The 17,516-nt window shown below is 48.8% G+C and overlaps 3 protein-coding genes and 1 long non-coding RNA gene across 10 annotated transcripts in view; 2 read left to right on the top strand and 2 right to left on the bottom strand.

Moving 5' to 3' along the window:
* LOC110484162 (uncharacterized) overlaps positions 1-8,819 on the top strand; it is a 29,699-nt gene extending 20,880 nt beyond the window's left edge. For 4 of the 6 annotated variants that reach the window (XR_014949336.1, XR_014949337.1, XR_014949338.1 and 1 more), the window contains exons 4-6: positions 3,928-4,004; positions 4,506-4,691; positions 5,646-8,819. This is a non-coding gene — a long non-coding RNA (uncharacterized LOC110484162). Of the gene's footprint in view, positions 1-3,927; positions 4,692-5,645 lie in introns of all 6 variants that reach the window. The other 2 variants (XR_014949335.1, XR_014949334.1) reach the window with 2 other exon arrangements.
* On the bottom strand, positions 410-9,499 carry KCTD2 (potassium channel tetramerization domain containing 2). The gene is made up of 6 exons (XM_021554592.3): positions 9,222-9,499; positions 7,772-7,880; positions 7,138-7,229; positions 6,404-6,499; positions 4,543-4,668; positions 410-3,845 (listed from the first exon to the last, which is right to left on the bottom strand). The coding sequence occupies exons 1-6, from the start codon at positions 9,480-9,482 to the stop codon at positions 3,816-3,818; spliced, it is 714 nt and encodes a 237-aa protein (XP_021410267.1). The 5' UTR covers positions 9,483-9,499; the 3' UTR covers positions 410-3,815.
* Positions 9,500-9,607: 108 nt separating this feature from the next.
* ATP5PD (ATP synthase peripheral stalk subunit d) lies at positions 9,608-12,189 on the top strand. Of its 2 annotated transcripts, none has more exons than XM_077787357.2 (6): positions 9,608-9,644; positions 10,000-10,129; positions 10,763-10,859; positions 11,347-11,418; positions 11,748-11,810; positions 11,929-12,189. In XM_077787357.2, the coding sequence occupies exons 2-6, from the start codon at positions 10,008-10,010 to the stop codon at positions 12,058-12,060; spliced, it is 486 nt and encodes a 161-aa protein (XP_077643483.2). In that variant the 5' UTR covers positions 9,608-9,644; positions 10,000-10,007; the 3' UTR covers positions 12,061-12,189. The 2 variants fall into 2 exon arrangements, with proteins under 2 accessions (XP_077643483.2, XP_085412975.1); XM_085556849.1 differs by having other exon boundaries at positions 9,608-9,761.
* Positions 12,037-16,730, bottom strand: LOC146765828 (5-hydroxytryptamine receptor 3A-like; the record flags this gene model as incomplete). Its single annotated transcript, XM_085556850.1, has 8 exons — positions 12,037-13,304; positions 13,462-13,581; positions 13,800-14,010; positions 14,162-14,322; positions 15,066-15,232; positions 15,871-15,980; positions 16,075-16,119; positions 16,545-16,730. Coding segments are annotated over 8 exons (1,227 nt in total), but the record flags the coding sequence as incomplete, so codon positions are not given.
* Between the last annotated feature and the right edge of the window lie 786 nt (positions 16,731-17,516).

The raw sequence follows: 17,516 nt of genomic DNA, 5'->3' as shown, positions 1-17,516 counted from the left end.
CATCCAATTCTGGCAGAATCAAAGCTCAACCAGTAAGACTCTTTCTCCATGTGGTCCAGTATTGAGTAGAGGTTTAGCAAATAACAGGTGACAGGGAAAAAAAAAATCCTCTTCCTGTTTTAGCTACTCACATTTAATGGCTGTATTAATGTTCTACTTGCTTGTGGTTATCAGTGGAAATGGTTAGGATAAATGTGGAATTTGAGATTATTTTATAGACCAAAACATCAGAAACGAGCTTCAATTGTACTTTTATCCCTGAAAGCAGCCTAGGACTCCAGATTCTCCTTTTGGCAAATGATTGTTAGAAGTGAATTGAAGCCAGAAGCAAGTGCCCCATCTGCACATTTCTTCCACCATAATGCAGTATCTGTGTGGTGCAGGCAAAGCAGCGGGCTGCAGACTGTACTTCAGACTTTTCAAACCCATTTCAGAATCTTTATTGGGAAAAAAAATAATCACGGCATCTCAACTGTTATTCAAACACATTTAATAAACAAAGAGAAACAGTAGCAAAGGGCACTGACATGTGACAAACTGTACAAAACCTCCGGGTAGGAGCCCATGGCCCGGCTACTCCGGCCCCTGCCCCGCAGCCAACCAGGCCCCCTTCGCCTCAGCCCACTCAGTCACCCCTGAGAAAAATCAGTTTTTAAAAATGTGCAGAAACAAAGACACTTCAAGAGGTTATTTCCAGTCTTGCCATAATGGAACAATTTAGGCCACTGGGAAAATTTTTAAAAAAAGTAAAGTGTCATACACTCCATTCCCAGGATTAATGCTTTAAAGTGAATCTTCGCAAGAGGCATAAGCACTCTTGGACAGGCAGATCTACCCCTGCTCTCCTACTCTGCCCACAACATGTTATACTTTATTAGAGTGAACGGGACAAATTTCATCCTAATTCAGCACTAATTTTGATATAGTTGTGACTGAGTGAAAGGCAATGGAAGGAAAAGCCTTGTTTGAGCACAGAAGGGATGCAACTGGTGCATAATGCTGAGACCAGCCCTGTCTAAGGGTAAAGGTGACTTAGCACAGTTAGGGAAGAGAAATCCTTCACTGGGAATGTACCTGCTCTGGATGGACTTCATGCCTGGTCCTAAATATCACTCAAAAACTTGAGCATCCAGTACCAATGACTGGTTTTCTACCATAAACTTGTTCCACTGAACTTCAAAGGACCCTGCAATGGAACCCAAAGAGTCCATGGTCCCCTGGCACCTTCTCGCTGCCAAAAGCAGCACAAAAGGGAAAATCAAGATGCAACTCTGATTTTTCTTGTGCTCATCAGTTAAGCAGCTGTGCCATTCACCTGCTAATGGTCACTTTTAGGCTCTCTGTGGCTCAGAGGGGAGAGCGATGGCATCACTGCATCAGGCAAACCCTCCAGTGGGCTTCACCATGTGTGGCATTTTTGGTGACACAAAAAAGCCAGGGAAGTGTTTGTTATTCTTGTCTACTTGAGCTGTACTGGACAGAAAGTTTACCTCTGCAGCCAGTGTTGCTTTGAGCTCTATGGTTTAACAAAGTGCTCAGCTGGCATCAATGTGACAAACACAGCCTGACCTGTTCCTGTTGCCTCTGGTTTGGTATTTCTTGACCAGTTCCCAAAAACTCCCTCCTCTGAGGAAGGGGAATAAGACAAATGAGATTGTTAAAGCGCTTTTCAGGCTGCTAACTTGCATACATGTGCTTGATTTCTTAGCTATGAGCACATAGAGTGGCTGAGGCTACAGCATAGGGACAGAGGAGGGAGATCTGTACACATCACAGTGTTGTTCAGGCCCAGCCAAGGTGTGTAGTCTGATCACACCAACACCAGCTCACCATGTTATAAACGGGGCAGATGGAGGGAAGCAGAGCTGGGTTTTTCAGTGTGATGGAAAGCCAGCTGTGATTCAACAGCCTGTCATTGACACAATGTGAATTCAAAGACATTTGGCACAGTCTGTTGTTACCAGGACCAATCTAGCACAGACAATTAACCAGTCTGTCTTGAGAATGAGGCAAGGGCTCCACCCGAGGTACACTGGCAAAGCAGGATGGAGGACAGGCAAGAGGACATGCAGAAGGACTGGAGAGAGGCAGAACACAGCCGTGCCACTCAAGTGTCTTTGCTGCACACCTTGGTTGCTGAACTGGTTGTTGGACTGTTGGTAGGACCCTCTCAGCAACAAGTGGTTAAGATGGAAAACTTACCTAATTCTGTGTCAAAACTTTCAGGAGAACATGGGTAGCTGAAGCCCTCCAGAAAGGAGTCCAACCCCTCAGTCCAGGTGAGGGATCTTCTGGTAGCTTATTGAGAAACATCTGCTCTGAGCTTGTCAATGTCTGAATTCCAGCATCTCCGAAGCTTTGCTGTAATGTCAGTTTGGGACTTGACTGAAAATGACCCAAGTGCCAGGACACTCAGGCTACAAAGAACAAAGCCAGGATGAAAGGGGGAAAACATGCAGCAAATTCCTATGAAATTCCATTTACCAGACTAGGAGGGACATGCCCTTGTTTAGGGGTGGCACAGAGTAACAGAGGGGAACCATGACTGCAGTTTGGCTAAGATTAGAATTCAAGAGAGGCACAAACGAACATTTTGCACATCCATCCAAGGCATTCCAAAAAAAAAAAAAAAAAAAAAAAAAAGGAAAGAAAAGTCACAAAAGTTGACACATCACTTTGGACAAGGAACATTACAAGTTTGGCAACTTTTCACCAAACCCCCCCCACCCCAGCTCTGCAATGTCCCTCTGTAATTTGAGGTGATCTCTTAAAGGTGGGGATGTGAGGGGGCTGCAGGTAAATCACTGTGTGTAAATAGGGGATCTCCTCCGCAAAGGATCTTGTGGGGTCAGACAAACCTACCTGCTTGGAACAGTACAAAAGAAATTCTGCCTGAAGCCCTCCTTGGTGAGAGGGAAGGAGACAGAGCCCACACTGCTGGAGACAAACAAGGCAAAGCTGAACTTGGCAGCAGCAAGTCCCTAAACCATGTAACTTTGCACCAGGCTAAGATATGGCCATGGCAGATACTTGGGGGGGAAGATGTCACACTCTTCCTCTGTGGAGAAGTGTAAAGGATGGGATTATAACTCTATCACTACTTTGGGTGAACACAGGCCTCTTTGTTTACGCATACAAAGTAATGGGCTTTGGAAAATACCAGGAGCCCATGTGGAATAGTGTTACCAGTAAGACCTGTGTCAGATGGACACACAACTCCCCTCCCCTCAGATCTAAACTCAGCTCTTAGGAATTGAACAAGGAACAGATACAAAGCAAGGACAGAAAAGTCTGTGAGGGTTTTTTAGGAGTGGTTGTTTTGTTCCTCCTTTTAAAGCCCTGTTCTTCAGATCTGGGGGAGAAGTGGGGGAGCCCTGCAAGGTCCCTGCACTTTTCTGGTGGCAGACCTGGGAGCAAGCAATGGCACAGCTCCAATATGGACCTTCCCACCCACAGCAGCCTGTGGAAGGTGGGATTGACTACAAGGGCCTGGGGACCTGAGCAACCTTCACAAAGGCTCCGACTGGGAATCCAGCCCAGCCACTGTCAGAAAATTTCAATACAGCGCTGGCCAAGTAAATAAAACAAATACTTGTGGATAGGACTGTCCAACTGGAAGAGTCTTTTCCTTTCTCGGTTTCCAGGGTAAGAGAAAAGCCTTTGGTTATGACCAGAATTATTTGCCATTGGCAGGACAGGCTTGGCTTTGCGTTAGCTTGGTTATTGTACAAGGGCTGGGTTGCTCTGTGGAGAGATGCTCTGCCCAGCTGGACTGCCCTGTGACATCTGGGAGTTTAATGGAGTGGACACTTGAATTACATCCGGGATCCTCGCTCCTGAAGAATCTGAAACAGAAAATACCTTCTATGAAAACCTCAGACAAATTTAAATGCAAAAGTTCCTGTTCAGAGTCCTTGTTTTTTGCAGAGAAAGGAAGCATGGACAAACGTGAGAACAGCTTGCAGGCTTTTATGGCACCACAACAACTGATAGGCTGGTTAAGGGTAAGTGAGTGCCTTCTCTAGAAATCCTACTCAGCTGCTTGCCAGGAAGTAAAGATGTTGCCTTTTGTTTTTATTCTGTGAAAAAAAAGTGAATTCATAGAATAGTTTGGTTTGGAAGGGACTTTAAAATTTATCTTGTTTGACCCCTCTGCCATGGGCAGGGACATCTTCCACTAGACCAGCCTGCTCAGAGTCCCACCCAACCTGGCCTTGAACACTTCCAGGGATGGGGAGGATTGAAAGAGAACAAAAATCTTGTTTCTCCCTGCAACATCCTTCAACCACAAAACTTAACCTCAAAGGTCCTTGCTAATCTGTTCTCCCTCTTCAAGTTCCTCTTTCCTTCAGTATTTTGGTCTTAATTTGAAGTGCACAAAGAGCCTTAGCTCTTGTCCTACAGTAAATCATGGAATCTTTCAAGAGGGGATAGAGAAGGTAATGGAAAAGCTGATCCACAGAACTACTGCTGCAGCTTGGTGCTGAAAAGGTTTTTCCTTCTAGGGGAATTCAAATGGATACATCTGAGCAGGTGCCTTACCTTGGCCTTCTCACTTGGCTCCTTGACAATGCCATTGGTAGAATTGTTGAGCTCCCTGGACACAACACAGAGGAATTCTGCCTGGTCTTCATTTCCATAGTTATAGGAAGATCCAATGCTGATCAGCTGTGCAACAGGAGACAGCCAAGGTAAGTTTTGATTTTATTCCTACAGTTGCTGTGAGACAGGACTGTCCCAGGAGATCTGTTCTGGACTAAGTGTCCCCTGCATCCTCCTGTGTGTGTGTGTGTGTGTAAGGCAGGGACACATCCAAGCTCCACAGCCCTCTAGTGGCACCTGGAGCCCCGGGAAGGAATTCCAGCTTGAGACTACTGCTGAACACAGCAGAACATTGCTCAGTTTCTGAGGGTGCAAAAAGGGAAAACAGATTGTGCAATATATAATACCCACTTCACTCAGACGTGGGCAGGCATTGCAAGTTGCCTGGACCTTGCTGAACTCATCTCTCAAGTGCCTTGTGGCTGATGTGGAAATGGGAATTCTTTACCCCAGGCAGATGTTGGATTAACTGGGGACATGTGGCAAACAGACACTGTCCTTTATTTGGATGTTGCCAAGATGGAGTCTGGTATCTGTGTAAACAGGATTATATTCTATTACTGTTGTGCTGAGGGGATCTGGACTCAATCCAAAAAATCCCATCTGCCTCATGCATCATTATTATATTAAAAGGACATCCTGGAGTACAGAGTTAATTTGTCATTTACAACTCAGTTCTGCTTTCCAGAAAACAAATCCAAGTCATCTGAAGAAAGCATTCTGGTGACTCGTATCAATTGTGTGTGTCTGGGAAACTTTAATGTACAGCATGCACCTTAACTTCCATGTCCAAATAGATTTTGGAAGAGCCAGCTCCATATTTATAGATTATAGATTTGAAAAGGAAGAACAGGAAAGATCTAACGGTGCAGGTTCCCATAAAAGGCACTGCCTGTAGCCTCAAGGTTTTGGGGGTGCAAATATGGATGTGTGAAAGGCAGATTCTGTAAACTGTTGGACAGCAAAACCTGGGTGTTGGAGAACTGCATTTTCATGGAGCAATGAGTGGTTCTTGGTCACAGTATTTCACAATTTCCTTACAGGGGCAGGTTTTTGGCCACCTCTCCACTCTGAGATAGTTTTCAGGCATTACAGAACAGATCCATGAGAACAACTGATGGGAAGTGCTGTTCCTAATCCTCTGCCTCACTTCATGTCAGCACACTGACAGCATCCACCTGTACTGAAGCTGGACCAAATAGGAAGACACAGCTGTAATCCACAGACCCTATTCTGTAGTTTCTTAATATAACAACACAACACCCAGGCCTGCTGGCTCCAATTCTCCCTCCTCAGAAATAAGAGAACTGTGCTTGATTCCAGAAACTAAATGTGGAACTAATGCCATATGCAACTGCAGTGACACCCAGCCCTGGAACCAGCTGCACTGCAAGGACATCTGCAGAAAGTTCTCATGTCACTCTGAGCCTCTTTAGCAAATGCAGCAGTCATGGCTTTGAGGTTCCAAGAAAGTTGTGCTGTGCTTTTTCATGGCTCTGGTAATTTTCCTGAATGTAACTGTTATGTTGTGGCATCGTGTATGTGATGAAATGCAAGAGAAGGGAAGAACTGCTCTGGGATTTGACAAGGAGACAAGAAGCCCTGAGAGAAAATGAAATCTCTCTGGCAGCTTGAGTGACTTCTGCTCTCCTGTGTAGGTAACTGGACACAAGTGAATTGCTGCTCAGGTCAGGCTGCTTATTCAGAAGAGCAGAGCAGTGTGAAGAGTAACTCAACAGGCAACTCTGCTTATTCCACATCCAGTTTTCAAAGGAATTCTGCCATTCTTTGGTAATGGTACCTGTTCAAATTTCCATCCGTCGGACATGGTGGACACCATCTGTGTGAGCTCTTCCTCTTGGCACTGCAGCACTCTGTACACGTGTTTCACGGGTCCCTGGAGCACAGAGAACAACTGTTAAGTGCAGTTTAGCAATTGCTTTACTAGTATCACTCTAGAAAATTAATAAGCAGCTCCAGCTCTCATCTTAGGAACTCAGAGCCCCACAGGCTTTTTTATCTCACTGATTCCAAAACAGAACCATATGCCTGGCACTCTTCTCTTAAAAGCTTTCTAGGTGTCTAAGCTACAGTGAAAGCAAAACTTCTTTAGCTTTCAAAGCCATTTACTGCTTTTTGAAAACATTTCTGAAATTGGATCTACTGGATGTGCTGATATCAGCTGAGCATCAACGGGAAACATGTCACAGAGAGACAAAGGGAAGAAATGGTTTAGAGAAGGAAGAGTTTGAGCTGTTCTTTGCCAAAACAGTATGTTTTGCTTTATAACCACCCATTTCTGCTCCTGGCTCTTCTCCTGTAAGTGTCCCTTGCTTTTTCCTACAGTGCTGAGATGACTCAGTGGTCTATGCTTTATAAAGGCATACTGAGGACTCTTTGCTAGCCATGTCCCAATCCACCTACAGCATTTATTCCCCTGTTACTGCTGAACCAAAGAAATGCTACTGCAAGGGCTGCAGCCATGCATGTCCTCCTGTACCACCAAACTGACTCCATAAGCCAGAGCTGCATTACTTGAGAGGTTCTGTTCTCGTTGTCCCGTATCCGCTCCTTCACCAGCCGCACCAGGGACGCGATGTTGTAAAACTCAGCCTCTTCCAGCACCCCTGAGGAGGAACCCAAAGCACAGATTCTGTTACTTTGCACAGGATAGAATGAAGATGATTCTGTCACAAGGATGCAAACCTGCTGCTAACTCCAAATCTAGCCCAGATGTCAGAATCCCAAATGTGCCACCCACCTCCTGCTCTCAGGCTAGGAGAAAATGCCTGACTAGCTGTCACCTCCTTTTGTGACTTAAGAGGATCTTTAAGAAAAATTATTCCCCTTTCCCTGGAATTATCAGAAATCTCATGGTATAATGTCTATTTCTTCACCCAGCCCCATCAAGGGAAAGCCCTCAGAGCTGCCTATTTGGGAAGAACCATGGTCTGTAACAGACCTTGGGCTCAGAGTGTGACAGGGTGTGCTGTGAGCTGCAGCCTCTGCTTTCAGGAAGACACAGAATCTGATGACTTAATCCTTGCTAATGAGCAATTAACAGTACTAACAGCACTCCTGGGAAATTTGCTCACACTAGTTTATGGTGAGGGCTCCTGGACGTGCTACCAAACAGCATTTCCAGCCTTTCCTGCTGTTTTTGTCTTACCTTCCTCTGCAAGCTCCTTGTTTATGATGAGCTTCCCGTGCCGGAGGTAGTTCAGTATTGGACCAAAGTACGTGGGGTCTCTGTCAATGAGATAGGCCCCGGTCTCATCCTGGGAGCAAAACAGGGACAGCTCAGTGGTACCATGAAAAAAATAATTTCAATCTAACAATCAATTGAACAGTTTCTCTTTGAGAACCTGGATTCATTTGCCTGTGGGAGGTGTACAAATGATGCTACATTTAAGCCATTTTTCTTTTTCAGTATCTGATCTATGAACACAGCAGCCCCAGTAAGGCTGGCAGATGCCTCACATAAAGCACTTGTACACACAGTTTATGGACCTGGAGAAAAAAGCTGGGATTAGGAGGGCTTTTTCACTGCACTAAGAACCAAAATCTGGCGGTTGTGTTCTGGCTGAGCCTATTCTCCAGACTATTTAACAAGGAGCCTCTGGAGGAAAATGGGATCTCAAGTTCTAGCTAAGGGCACCTGGCAGCCAAAGCAGTTATTCTGTTTTTCCCTTTCCACTACTGCAAACACTCATTCCAATTGTCCAGCCATGTGTCCAGCAATACAACAAGTACTGGCATTAAATAACCATCAACTGACAGCCAAAAGCATCTCCTGAGCAGCTTTGAAGCACAAGCCCGATGCAGAACTCTCACATCCTTCTCTTAAGGACTTTGAAGAATTGTTCCTCCTGCCAATCTACTCTAAAGCAATAAAAAACAGTGTAAACCCACTCTGAAATATCTCCTCTCCTCACTGATGCTATTGACTGATATTTCAATCACAACCAGGATTTATCTCGTGAATAAACTCTGAATGAAGCAGCAACAGACTCAACTAATTCTGGCTGACCCACTCCCAACATATTTACAACACCTTGTGCAGCTGGTCCTATGGAAAATCTGCAATTGCGAGAATAATCGTTTGCAAAATCCTTACAGAAAACTGCAGCGACTTCAAAACTGTCCAGCCATGCAAGGAATGTGCATCATGATCTTTGATGAGAATGAAATATATTAAAAACCAAACCAACAGCAAACATGCTCGGGGTGAGAAATTGTAACATTCCCGTTTCTAGGAGTTTCCTTCCCTACTGTAACGACCGGGGGAATGTGGGCTGCTCCTTGAGGGCGGTCTGTGGGAGCAGGAGGGATCGGAACCTGCGGCATCTGGGTGTCACAGGTCCTGTTCCTGGGGGTGCCACCACCTCCCTGACCGTGCGACACGAGGGACAAGCCGCCGATGTGTCCGAGTGACGTGCCCCAAGGCGTGGGACACCGGCTCATCCACAGCCCGGGCCCGGGGCCATGCAGGGGCTCGGGGACAGCGGCAGCCGGGGGTGTCCCCCGCCCGAGGGACAAACCGGGGCACCGTGGGGACCCCGGCGACTCAAGGAGGGGCTGTCCCGGTACAGGGGGTCCCGGCCCCGCCGCGGCCTCACCTTGTCGGAGCCGAGCTCGGGCCCGTCCTGGCAGCAGAGGCGGCACAGGAAGGACTTGGGCTCCCGGCACAGCGTTTGCCGGGTGCTCACGAAGTACGTGCCGCCCACGTTCAGCCGCACCCACTTGGAGGCGGCGGCGGCGGGCGGGGACAGCGCCCCGGCGGATCCCGCCGCCGCTCCGGCCGCGCGGGGGCTGGGCGGGCCCGGTGCCCCGCCGGGGCCCGGGCTGGGCGTGCGGCCCCTCGGCGGCCCCTCGGCCATGGCGGAGCCTCAGCGCCCGCCCGCCGCCATCGCCGCCCGCGCCGCTTCCGCCCGCGCCGCTTCCGGGCGTGATGACGCGCGGCGGATCCGCGCTCTGATTGGGCGGCGGGAGCCCGGGGGGCGGCGCTTCCGGCGGCGGGACGGCGGTGACGGTCAGTGAAGGTGAGAGCGGGGCCGGGGCCGGGGCCGGCTCGGGAAAGGGTCCCGGGCACGGGGAGCGGCCGGGGAGGGGTCGGGAGTCCCGAGGCTGGGGAACAGGACGGCTTGGAGACGTCCTCGGTGTTGGGAGGCTGGTGGGAGAGGGCGGGGGACAGCGTGAGGTTGCGGCGGGGCTCAGGAGCGACCCCTGCGTCCCGATCCCCGTGTCCGCATTCCCTCCGTGTCCTCGTCCCGTTCGTGACCCGACCCTTTCCGTGTCCCCGTGTCCCGCCCCATCTCGCCCTCTCGGTGCCGCGTTCCCCAGCCCCGCTCCGCGCTCCCCGCCGCCGCTGTGACCCACCGGTGTCTCCCGGGCCAGGCGGAGCCATGGCGGGACGTAGAGCTGCCCTTAAGGCCGTGGACTGGGCGGCCTTCGCCGAGCGGGTGCCTCCGAACCAGCGAGCCATGTTCAACGCGCTGAAAACCCGCAACGATGCACTGACAGCCCGGTGAGTGCCCGGCCCGGCCCGGTGAGTGCCCGGCCCGGCCCGGTGAGTGCCGTGCCCGGCCCGGTGAGTGCCGTGCCCGGCCCGGTGAGTGCCGTGCCCGGCCCGGTGCCCACCCCGCTCCGGCGAGGCCTCTCAGCCCTCGCCCAACACCGGCTGTCTGTCTGTCGTTCTCTGGTCCCGCAGGAGTGGCCTCGCAGGTATTTAATCGGGTCACCTTGTGGCAGCTGCTGGCTTTTTTTGGCAAATCACCTTTAGTTAATCTTCCCCAGAGTAAACCCGTAGCTGCAGTTCTGTGAACACACCTTGCTTTGGCTCAGGCTTTGTCACTGTTAAGTGCTCTGCAAATTCATCTGTGGTTCTCAGATCATTTACATACAAGTGCTGGCTGTTGCAGGGAATCTTGCCGATTGCCTCTGGCTCAGTGTTGTGAAACAGCCTCATCCTTCCTCAAGGGCTGCACCCAGAGGGGCTGAATGAAGTGGGGCAGAGCTGCAGGCTGAGCTGTGCCTGTTCCAAGGGCAGAGGGATTTGCAGAAATGGCGTGTTTCAAACCTGGGAACACCCAAACTAAACACAGCAGGCTGTGCTGATGCTCAGGCTGCTGCTCATGTGTGCTGTGCTCCATCCTTTCAGGTTGGCTGCCCTGCCAGAGAAGCCCCCGGCCATCGACTGGGCTTTCTACAAAGCTAATGTTGCCAAGGCTGGAATGGTGGATGAGTTCCAGAAGAAGGTCAGCCTCCTTGCCAGATGGATATTGCTCTTTAGAGTTTAACTGGGGCATAGAGAGGAAAACACCAGGATCAGCAGAGGAAGTTGGTTGTGTCACTATGAAAATTTGCCTCCCAGGACTGGAGGCACCCACTGAGCTCAGATGGGTCTGGGAGCTTTGTGCTGGGGGCAATAGCTGTGATAGGGTAAGTCTGTGCTGTTGGACCTGCCAGCTTTCTTACAGTGCTGTGAGGAATGGATGGTGGTGTGTGTCCTGGGGGTGGTGGACAGGACAGAGGAGATGTCTGGAAGCTCCTGGGTGAGCAATTGCTGCTTGGGAGGGACAGGGACAGCTGCACTGATCACTTTTAGCTCATTAACATACACGGTTGTGAGCAAATCCTAGGAAGACATGAGGAAATGCTCCCCTGCTGCTAGGGAAGGTGACCTCGATGTGAAGGATTGTTTCAGTCAAACAGACCTTAAAAAATTTGTCTTTCAATTTACAGTTCAGTGCACTAAAGGTTCCTGAGCCTGTGGATACACAAACTGCCAAGATTGATGCCCAGGAGAAGGAAACTGTAAGTGAACCCTTCACTACTGCTGGGGTTGTCCCTGCCTTCTGTGGGGATGGGAAGGGGTGAGAGGGAGGGGATGTTTTGGATGTGACCCTGCACAGAGCCAGGGCACAGCTCTGCCCTTCACACATCCCTGGCTTTCTGAGCAAGGGGATCCCTGCACAGGGAAGGTTTTGGCTGTTTGGGGTCTGCTGGAGATTCCATCAGTTACCCAGTGTAACAATGATGGATTTTAATGCCAACTGAAAATATGGTGGGGGGCCATGTGCAGGTTCACTGTGGGTCAGTGTCTTTGTCATAACCACTCTCCCCACATCCTCTGCTCTCTCCAGGCCAAGAGCACTGCTGAGTACATCCAGGCTTCCAAAGCCCGCATCGCCCAGTACGAGCAGGAGGTGAGGCTGGACTTTGCTTAGGGAACATTCTCTGGAGCACACCCCTTGCTCTCCTGGGTGTGCTTTGCTCCTTCCTGCTGACCACTGACTTGTAATGTGTCTGTCCCTGCTTCCACAGCTCCAGAAGCTCAAGAGCATGATTCCCTTTGAACAGATGACGTTTGAAGACTTGAGTGACGCCTTCCCTGAAACCAAACTGAACAGGGAGAAATATCCATACTGGCCCCACAAGTCAATTGCTGATCTGTAAACTGGTCAGGGAGCAGTTTAATGACTGTCAGACTTCATGATCTTCTAAATAAAGAGCTTTCTCTGTCTGTGGCTTAGATTTTAGACATGAGTTCTGAGTAATGTGGAGCAATACAGTAACTCACAAACATTCCACTTTTCCTGGATTTTGTGTTTTCTACTCATGAGCTTGTTTTGGTACCAGGGGACCAAGCTCCCTGTCCTGCTGGTCAAAGTGAGCCCTGTGAAATGCAAATAAACCTCCTGTTCCTCTCTGTAACCACGAGGTGCAGGGAATGTTCTCCTGTCCTTGCAGGCAGACACTTGCTCAGAAGTAACGTGTAGCCCTTTGAGATAGGGCTGGAGTGTATTTGGTAGTGATTTGTGTGTGTCTGGAGTGTCTCAGGACTTCTACAGGCACAGGTCTGGCACTGTTTTCTGGGCTGATTGTGATTGTTTAGGAAAGCCAATTGTAAAGGGAGTTGAAGGAGTGTTGGTGTGTTGAGATGCACATTAAAAAGTTACTTTTTGAGTAATTTTTAAAGACACTCAATCATGGTGCTCCTTTTCTCTACCCTGGATTTCTGCACGCTGCTGATCTCACTGGAAGTCACACAAACAATAGTAAAGACTTGCATTATTTTATTTAATAATCTGAGGTGGAATTCTTAAACACCTTCCTTCAAGATGGAAACTCCTCTAAGAGAAGGCAATCAACTCCCTTTCTTCTTGGTCATGTTTGAGGTCAGAATTACAGATATGTAGAATGAAGGTGTTATCCTCCGATTTTACAACTATTTTATTCAAATACCTTAGTAGCCCACAGAATGTTTCAAGAACATCTGTAGTTCTACTGAACCAGAGTACAAAGTACTATGCATGCAGATCTTGGGTCCTGCGACTTTGGATTTTAATTAAATTTTGTTTTATTCAGGAAACTGAACTGCAGCTCTACTAACTGACCAGGAGCAAATTACAGCAGGGGGTCAGAAACAACACAGTAGAGAACAACAGAGCTGGCACTGGGCAGAGCTGACGTTCAGCTGCTCCATTTTATAGAAACCACAGTAAAAAAGAACAGGGACAGGAAGAGGTGGCTGAAGAGAAGCACCTTCTCCAGAACTGGTAGGAACGGGTCCAGCTCCTGCAGCTGCCAGAGGCGCTTGGTAAGCTGCCCTTGTCCCTGGGCCTTCTTGGGAGGGGGCAGCAGCTGGGGACCCCCCTTGGCCAGGGTGCCCGTGGGTCTCTTGGGCAGCTCCTGTGGGTCTGCAGGGAGCAAAGGGCAGCGTCAGCACAGGGGGGGCACCGTGGCCCACACCGCCCGGGGCACTGTTTGCCCCTGAGGAAGCCCACCCTGGCTCCACCAAACATGCAGGGAAATGCCCCAGACCTGCTCTGTTCCAGGTGTTATGGGGTGTTTTACCTTGCTGGAAGCTTCTGAGGACCTTGTCCAAGCGCAGGGATTTGCGCTGCTGGTACAACAGGAAGAAGGTGTCTAACACAGCCATGATCATGAGCAGGAAGGTGCTCAGGAAAAACACCACTGCAGAACAAGAGGAAAACAGAAAAAGCTCTGGATAATTGGCATTTTCTTATATTCCATTACCTGGTGGGGAACAGGGAAAGTCTAACTCCAGCAAGCTAATCAAGCTTAGCTGTTCATGGCTTCAGTGTTCATGAACGTGTCTATAAACACCCAAAAACCTTCCTTAGGGCTGGTACCTGGGTGAAAATCAGGGTTAATTGAATAAAGGTGGGTACCTATTATGGGCGGCTTGTTGGAGGAAGTTGGGAGGCTGTTGTTGAGAATCACAGCCAGCATGGAGCTGCCGAGGATGATGGCAATCTGGAAGTTGATTTTCTCCTCGAGAGAGCTGGGACCAAATAACACAGCCATGTCCAGCAAGTACAGGGCACACGTTGGGAGGATCAAGTTCAGAACATAGAGAGTGGGTCGTCTCTCCATGGAAATCTGTTGAGGAAGATGGGCAAAATTTGATGAGCAGCAGATGACTCAATGTGTTGACAAATGTTGGTCCCCTAATGTAAAAAATTATCTTGTTTAATACTGGAGTTTTTTTGGTGCCAAAACAGTGCAATGTAATATGGAAGTGCCGCCATACCACATAGGTGACCACAGAAAATCCTTTGTCGTCCATCATTGCTGTGAATTCCACGATGCTCAGGTTGGTAAACTTCCATTCTCCATCAGTTAGGATGAAACTCCTGCTGTCTTCCATGATCTCAGCTGGTGTCCGTCTCGTCTTCATGACAAAGTCTGTTACTGCTTGGGCAGGGGGCAAAGGGGAGAGGGAAGTTGAAGAATTTAGGAATTTGTTAGAGGTCAGTTACTCCTCTCCACTTCCCACCCAACTGGGGGTGTATGCAGAAAGGAAGGGGGAAGGTTCAAGCACTGCTCGCGTTTCTCAGCCCGTGAGGGAGAAATTAAAAAGGTCTCTTGTGAAGATGCTTGCCTGGACCTCAGAGAATGTGGATCAGAGGGGAAACATCTGTTGAATTAGGGCAGTTGTCCTTTGTGGATGGGACTAGGGAGATTTTGTCACCTCTGCTTATGAACTCTTAACTGCAGTCTGAATCCCTGAAACTGTCCTTTTTAATAGTTGTATTTGATGCCCTTGGAAATATTTTCCAACCTTAGGATTCTATGATTAATTTCCTCCCACTTCTATGGCTTTCAGGTGTGTTTAAAGATCAGTCCTGCAAAATTCTATGTAAACAAGTAGCAGTTTTGCAGGAAGCCTCCTGGTCTCGTGTCTCTTGGTTTGTAGAAACCATTCCTGGGAGGGGCTTGCCACAGAACATCTGGATTGTTCCAGAGATGTTGCTGGGAAATGTGCCAGGACAGAATAGCAGCATTTTAACTCTTTCTCTGGTTTCATATGACCCCAACCCCACTGTGAGCATGTGGGGCTGCTCAGGAGCCCAAGAGTTACCAGGGCCCATTTCATCTAGCCCTCCTTCTCCAAAGTCAGCCCAGAGGTGGAAAAGCTCAGCCTGCAGCTGTACCTGGGTAGAGGAATGAAGCTACGCTCAAGTTGCACATCTGGGTGTCGAAGGGGAACTTGAGGATTATCAAACTGCACGTCAGGGTGACCTGGTAGGGCCGGGTGGAGTTGAAGCTGCCGTTGTGCATGAGGACCACGTAATTCAGCTCTGGGTTTTGCCCGTTCACTCTGGAGGGAACAGACAGGGAGAGTAACGGAGCCTGAGATGCTGCCTGTTCCTCAGTCCCATAAAACCAGGCTGTGAACACCCTGCTGGGGGGCTCTTAGCCATCACCCAGCCATAGGATGCAGCAGGAAGAGAGGAAATCAGGTCTGGAGAAGGGCCCATGAGCCCTCTGGGATCAATTTTTGCTGTAGCTCTGCACCTCCTGAGCACCTCCTGCCTCTCTGCCCTCTGCTTCGTGGCCTCACCAGGGCAGGGGCTCATTCCTGGCTCTGCCTCCCACTCCTTTCTCCCTCTGGAGAGCTGGTGGAGGTGCTCATCCCTCTGTCAGACCCTCAGTATCTTTCCACACACTACTAGAGGTCACTGAATTCCACAGCAGCGCTGGTTTCTGCTGCTTCCTCGGCTTTAGCTACAGCCCAGGCGGGATATTCCAGGAGCTGTTACAGTATTACACAGCCACTAAGTGCTTTGTATAAACTGTGGTCACCATTAATCTAAATTAGGAGGCTCTCAGTTACAGAGAGCTCAAGGGAGCAACTTTCAACCATCTGAGTTTGTCCCATTTCCTATCATATAACCAACAGTTTGCATCCTTTGTACTTCTGTTAAGCCAGCAGATAAAAATGAAAGGGGAACATACCGCTCTAAGAAGAAGATGGGGGGCGACCAATATGTATCCATGGGCAGAACAATTTCAGAGATGTTACAGAAATCCCGTGGGTTCCAGGTTGCAAAAGGGTTCTGCCATTCCTGAGGGAAGAAGTTGCAGGAGAGAGATGAGCTCTGGGCTAGGCACCAGACTTTGGGTTGGGCATCAGGAGAGAAATGCTCTTGAGGGACCTACCAGGTTCAGGACGAAGTAAAAGCTGACTGTCTGGAGCTTTTCCACCTGGAGAAACAAAGATATTTAGCTGATTTGCTTAGATGTATCCAACACAGAAGCTCTTCCCTGAGCACAGACTGCAGTTAACAGGGCTTGGGAAGAGAGCTCATGGCTATTGGTCCTACGGCTGAAGAGTGGGAGCACACAGTCCAATGGTTAGGAAAAATAATAGATTATTTCCATGGCAGTGTCCTGCAAATGCACTGCCCAGTTCAGGCACTCTGCAGGGTGTTTGGAGCCTCCTCCAAAGCAGGCTGCTTGTCTAAATGTGACTTCTCGAAGGAGTGGGAGAAAAAAAGTGCTTTCCAACAGCAGAAAGCTGAAGTGGAAGGGGCTGATTCTCACCCCTGTGGACTTGCTGTCAGAAGACTCAAACTCTGCCCTAGTAATAGCCCAGTTTCCTGTTGTAAAGACTCATTTTGGGTCCTTACCACTGAGAGAATTGCCACCAGAAAAAAATCCATGGTCACTTCCACAGGCTCCTGTAAGTCTTTCTTGGGCAGAATGTACGTGTGCAGCTTGTCATGAGAGGAGATGTTCAGGTAGTCAACAATGTCATAGTAGGTACAGAGGTACTTTGGAGCAGCCCCTGCTGGAAAGAGAATTCCACTTGAAACACAAAAACATCAGGCAACTTTCGAGAGATGCATCAAAAAAGAAAGGCTGTGGAGCTGTGGATGTGAAAAACATCATTAACACACAGAAATCCCTTCTCAAACAGATGAGAACAGAATTCCTCAAAGGTTTTCTATCCCCCTTGCACTTACCTGTCCCAAGAGAAAAGGTGAGGATGGCTACAAAAACTCTCTGCATCATCTCCTGCTTCCAAATAAGGAGGAGAATGGTACTGTGTATCTTATGAACCAGTCCAGAACACGTCATTTGTTATGTGGAAGTTGATTTGATATTTATTAATGAGGGATGGATTTTTGTAAACAGACATTTTATCTCTTAGGAAGAAGAGTTTGCTAATGGTTTGATGCACTCAACTGGCTCTTGGGAGTAGCCTTTAGTTGTGGTCAAGGAAAAATAAGGTTATTAAAAAAAATCCAACAATTTGAAGGAGAGGAAAAGAAAAGGCTCATCCCCACTAAGAAGAGGCAAAGAGGCAGAGCTACTCAGTAGCAAATTTAGTCTCATTTACAGGGCCAAGAGTTTGCTGCAACCCCAGTGAAAAGGATCAGGAATTAGTGCTTGTGTGACTGAGGGCTGTGGGGGAGGCTGGTCTCCTTTGAGCCCTGTCCTGCTTCCCAGCAGACCACACTGTGTCATTTCCTACTGCGCCCTTCATGCACCCATGGATTTTCTGGTTCTGCCTCCTTGCTGATCTCCCATGCTCCTTATGTTATTTTCTGAGTCCTCACAGTTAAGATGAAAGGCTCAGAGACTTCTGTTTTTTTTTA

The sequence above is a fragment of the Lonchura striata genome, chromosome 18, assembly GCF_050655825.1.
Source record: "Lonchura striata isolate lonStrDom1 chromosome 18, ASM5065582v1, whole genome shotgun sequence".
Classification (NCBI taxonomy): domain Eukaryota; kingdom Metazoa; phylum Chordata; class Aves; order Passeriformes; family Estrildidae; genus Lonchura; species Lonchura striata.
Note: the sequence above shows the minus strand (reverse complement) of the source record. Positions and strands in the feature narration are given on the sequence as shown.

Bases quoted from the DNA above. Each gene is read 5' to 3' on its own strand.
- KCTD2 (XM_021554592.3), bottom strand. From the start codon at position 9,482: ATGGCCGAGGGGCCGCCGAGGGGCCGCACGCCCAGCCCGGGCCCCGGC. The intron at 7,230-7,771 runs GTAAGACAAAAA...GTTCCTCCTCAG, and splicing joins CAAGGAGCTTGCAGAGGAAG to GGGTGCTGGAAGAGGCTGAG. The intron at 4,669-6,403 runs GTACCATTACCA...CCTGTTGCACAG, and splicing joins ACGGATGGAAATTTGAACAG to CTGATCAGCATTGGATCTTC.
- ATP5PD (XM_077787357.2), top strand. From the start codon at position 10,008: ATGGCGGGACGTAGAGCTGCCCTTAAGGCCGTGGACTGGGCGGCCTTC. The intron at 10,130-10,762 runs GTGAGTGCCCGG...CCATCCTTTCAG, and splicing joins AACGATGCACTGACAGCCCG to GTTGGCTGCCCTGCCAGAGA. The intron at 10,860-11,346 runs GTCAGCCTCCTT...TTCAATTTACAG, and splicing joins TGGATGAGTTCCAGAAGAAG to TTCAGTGCACTAAAGGTTCC.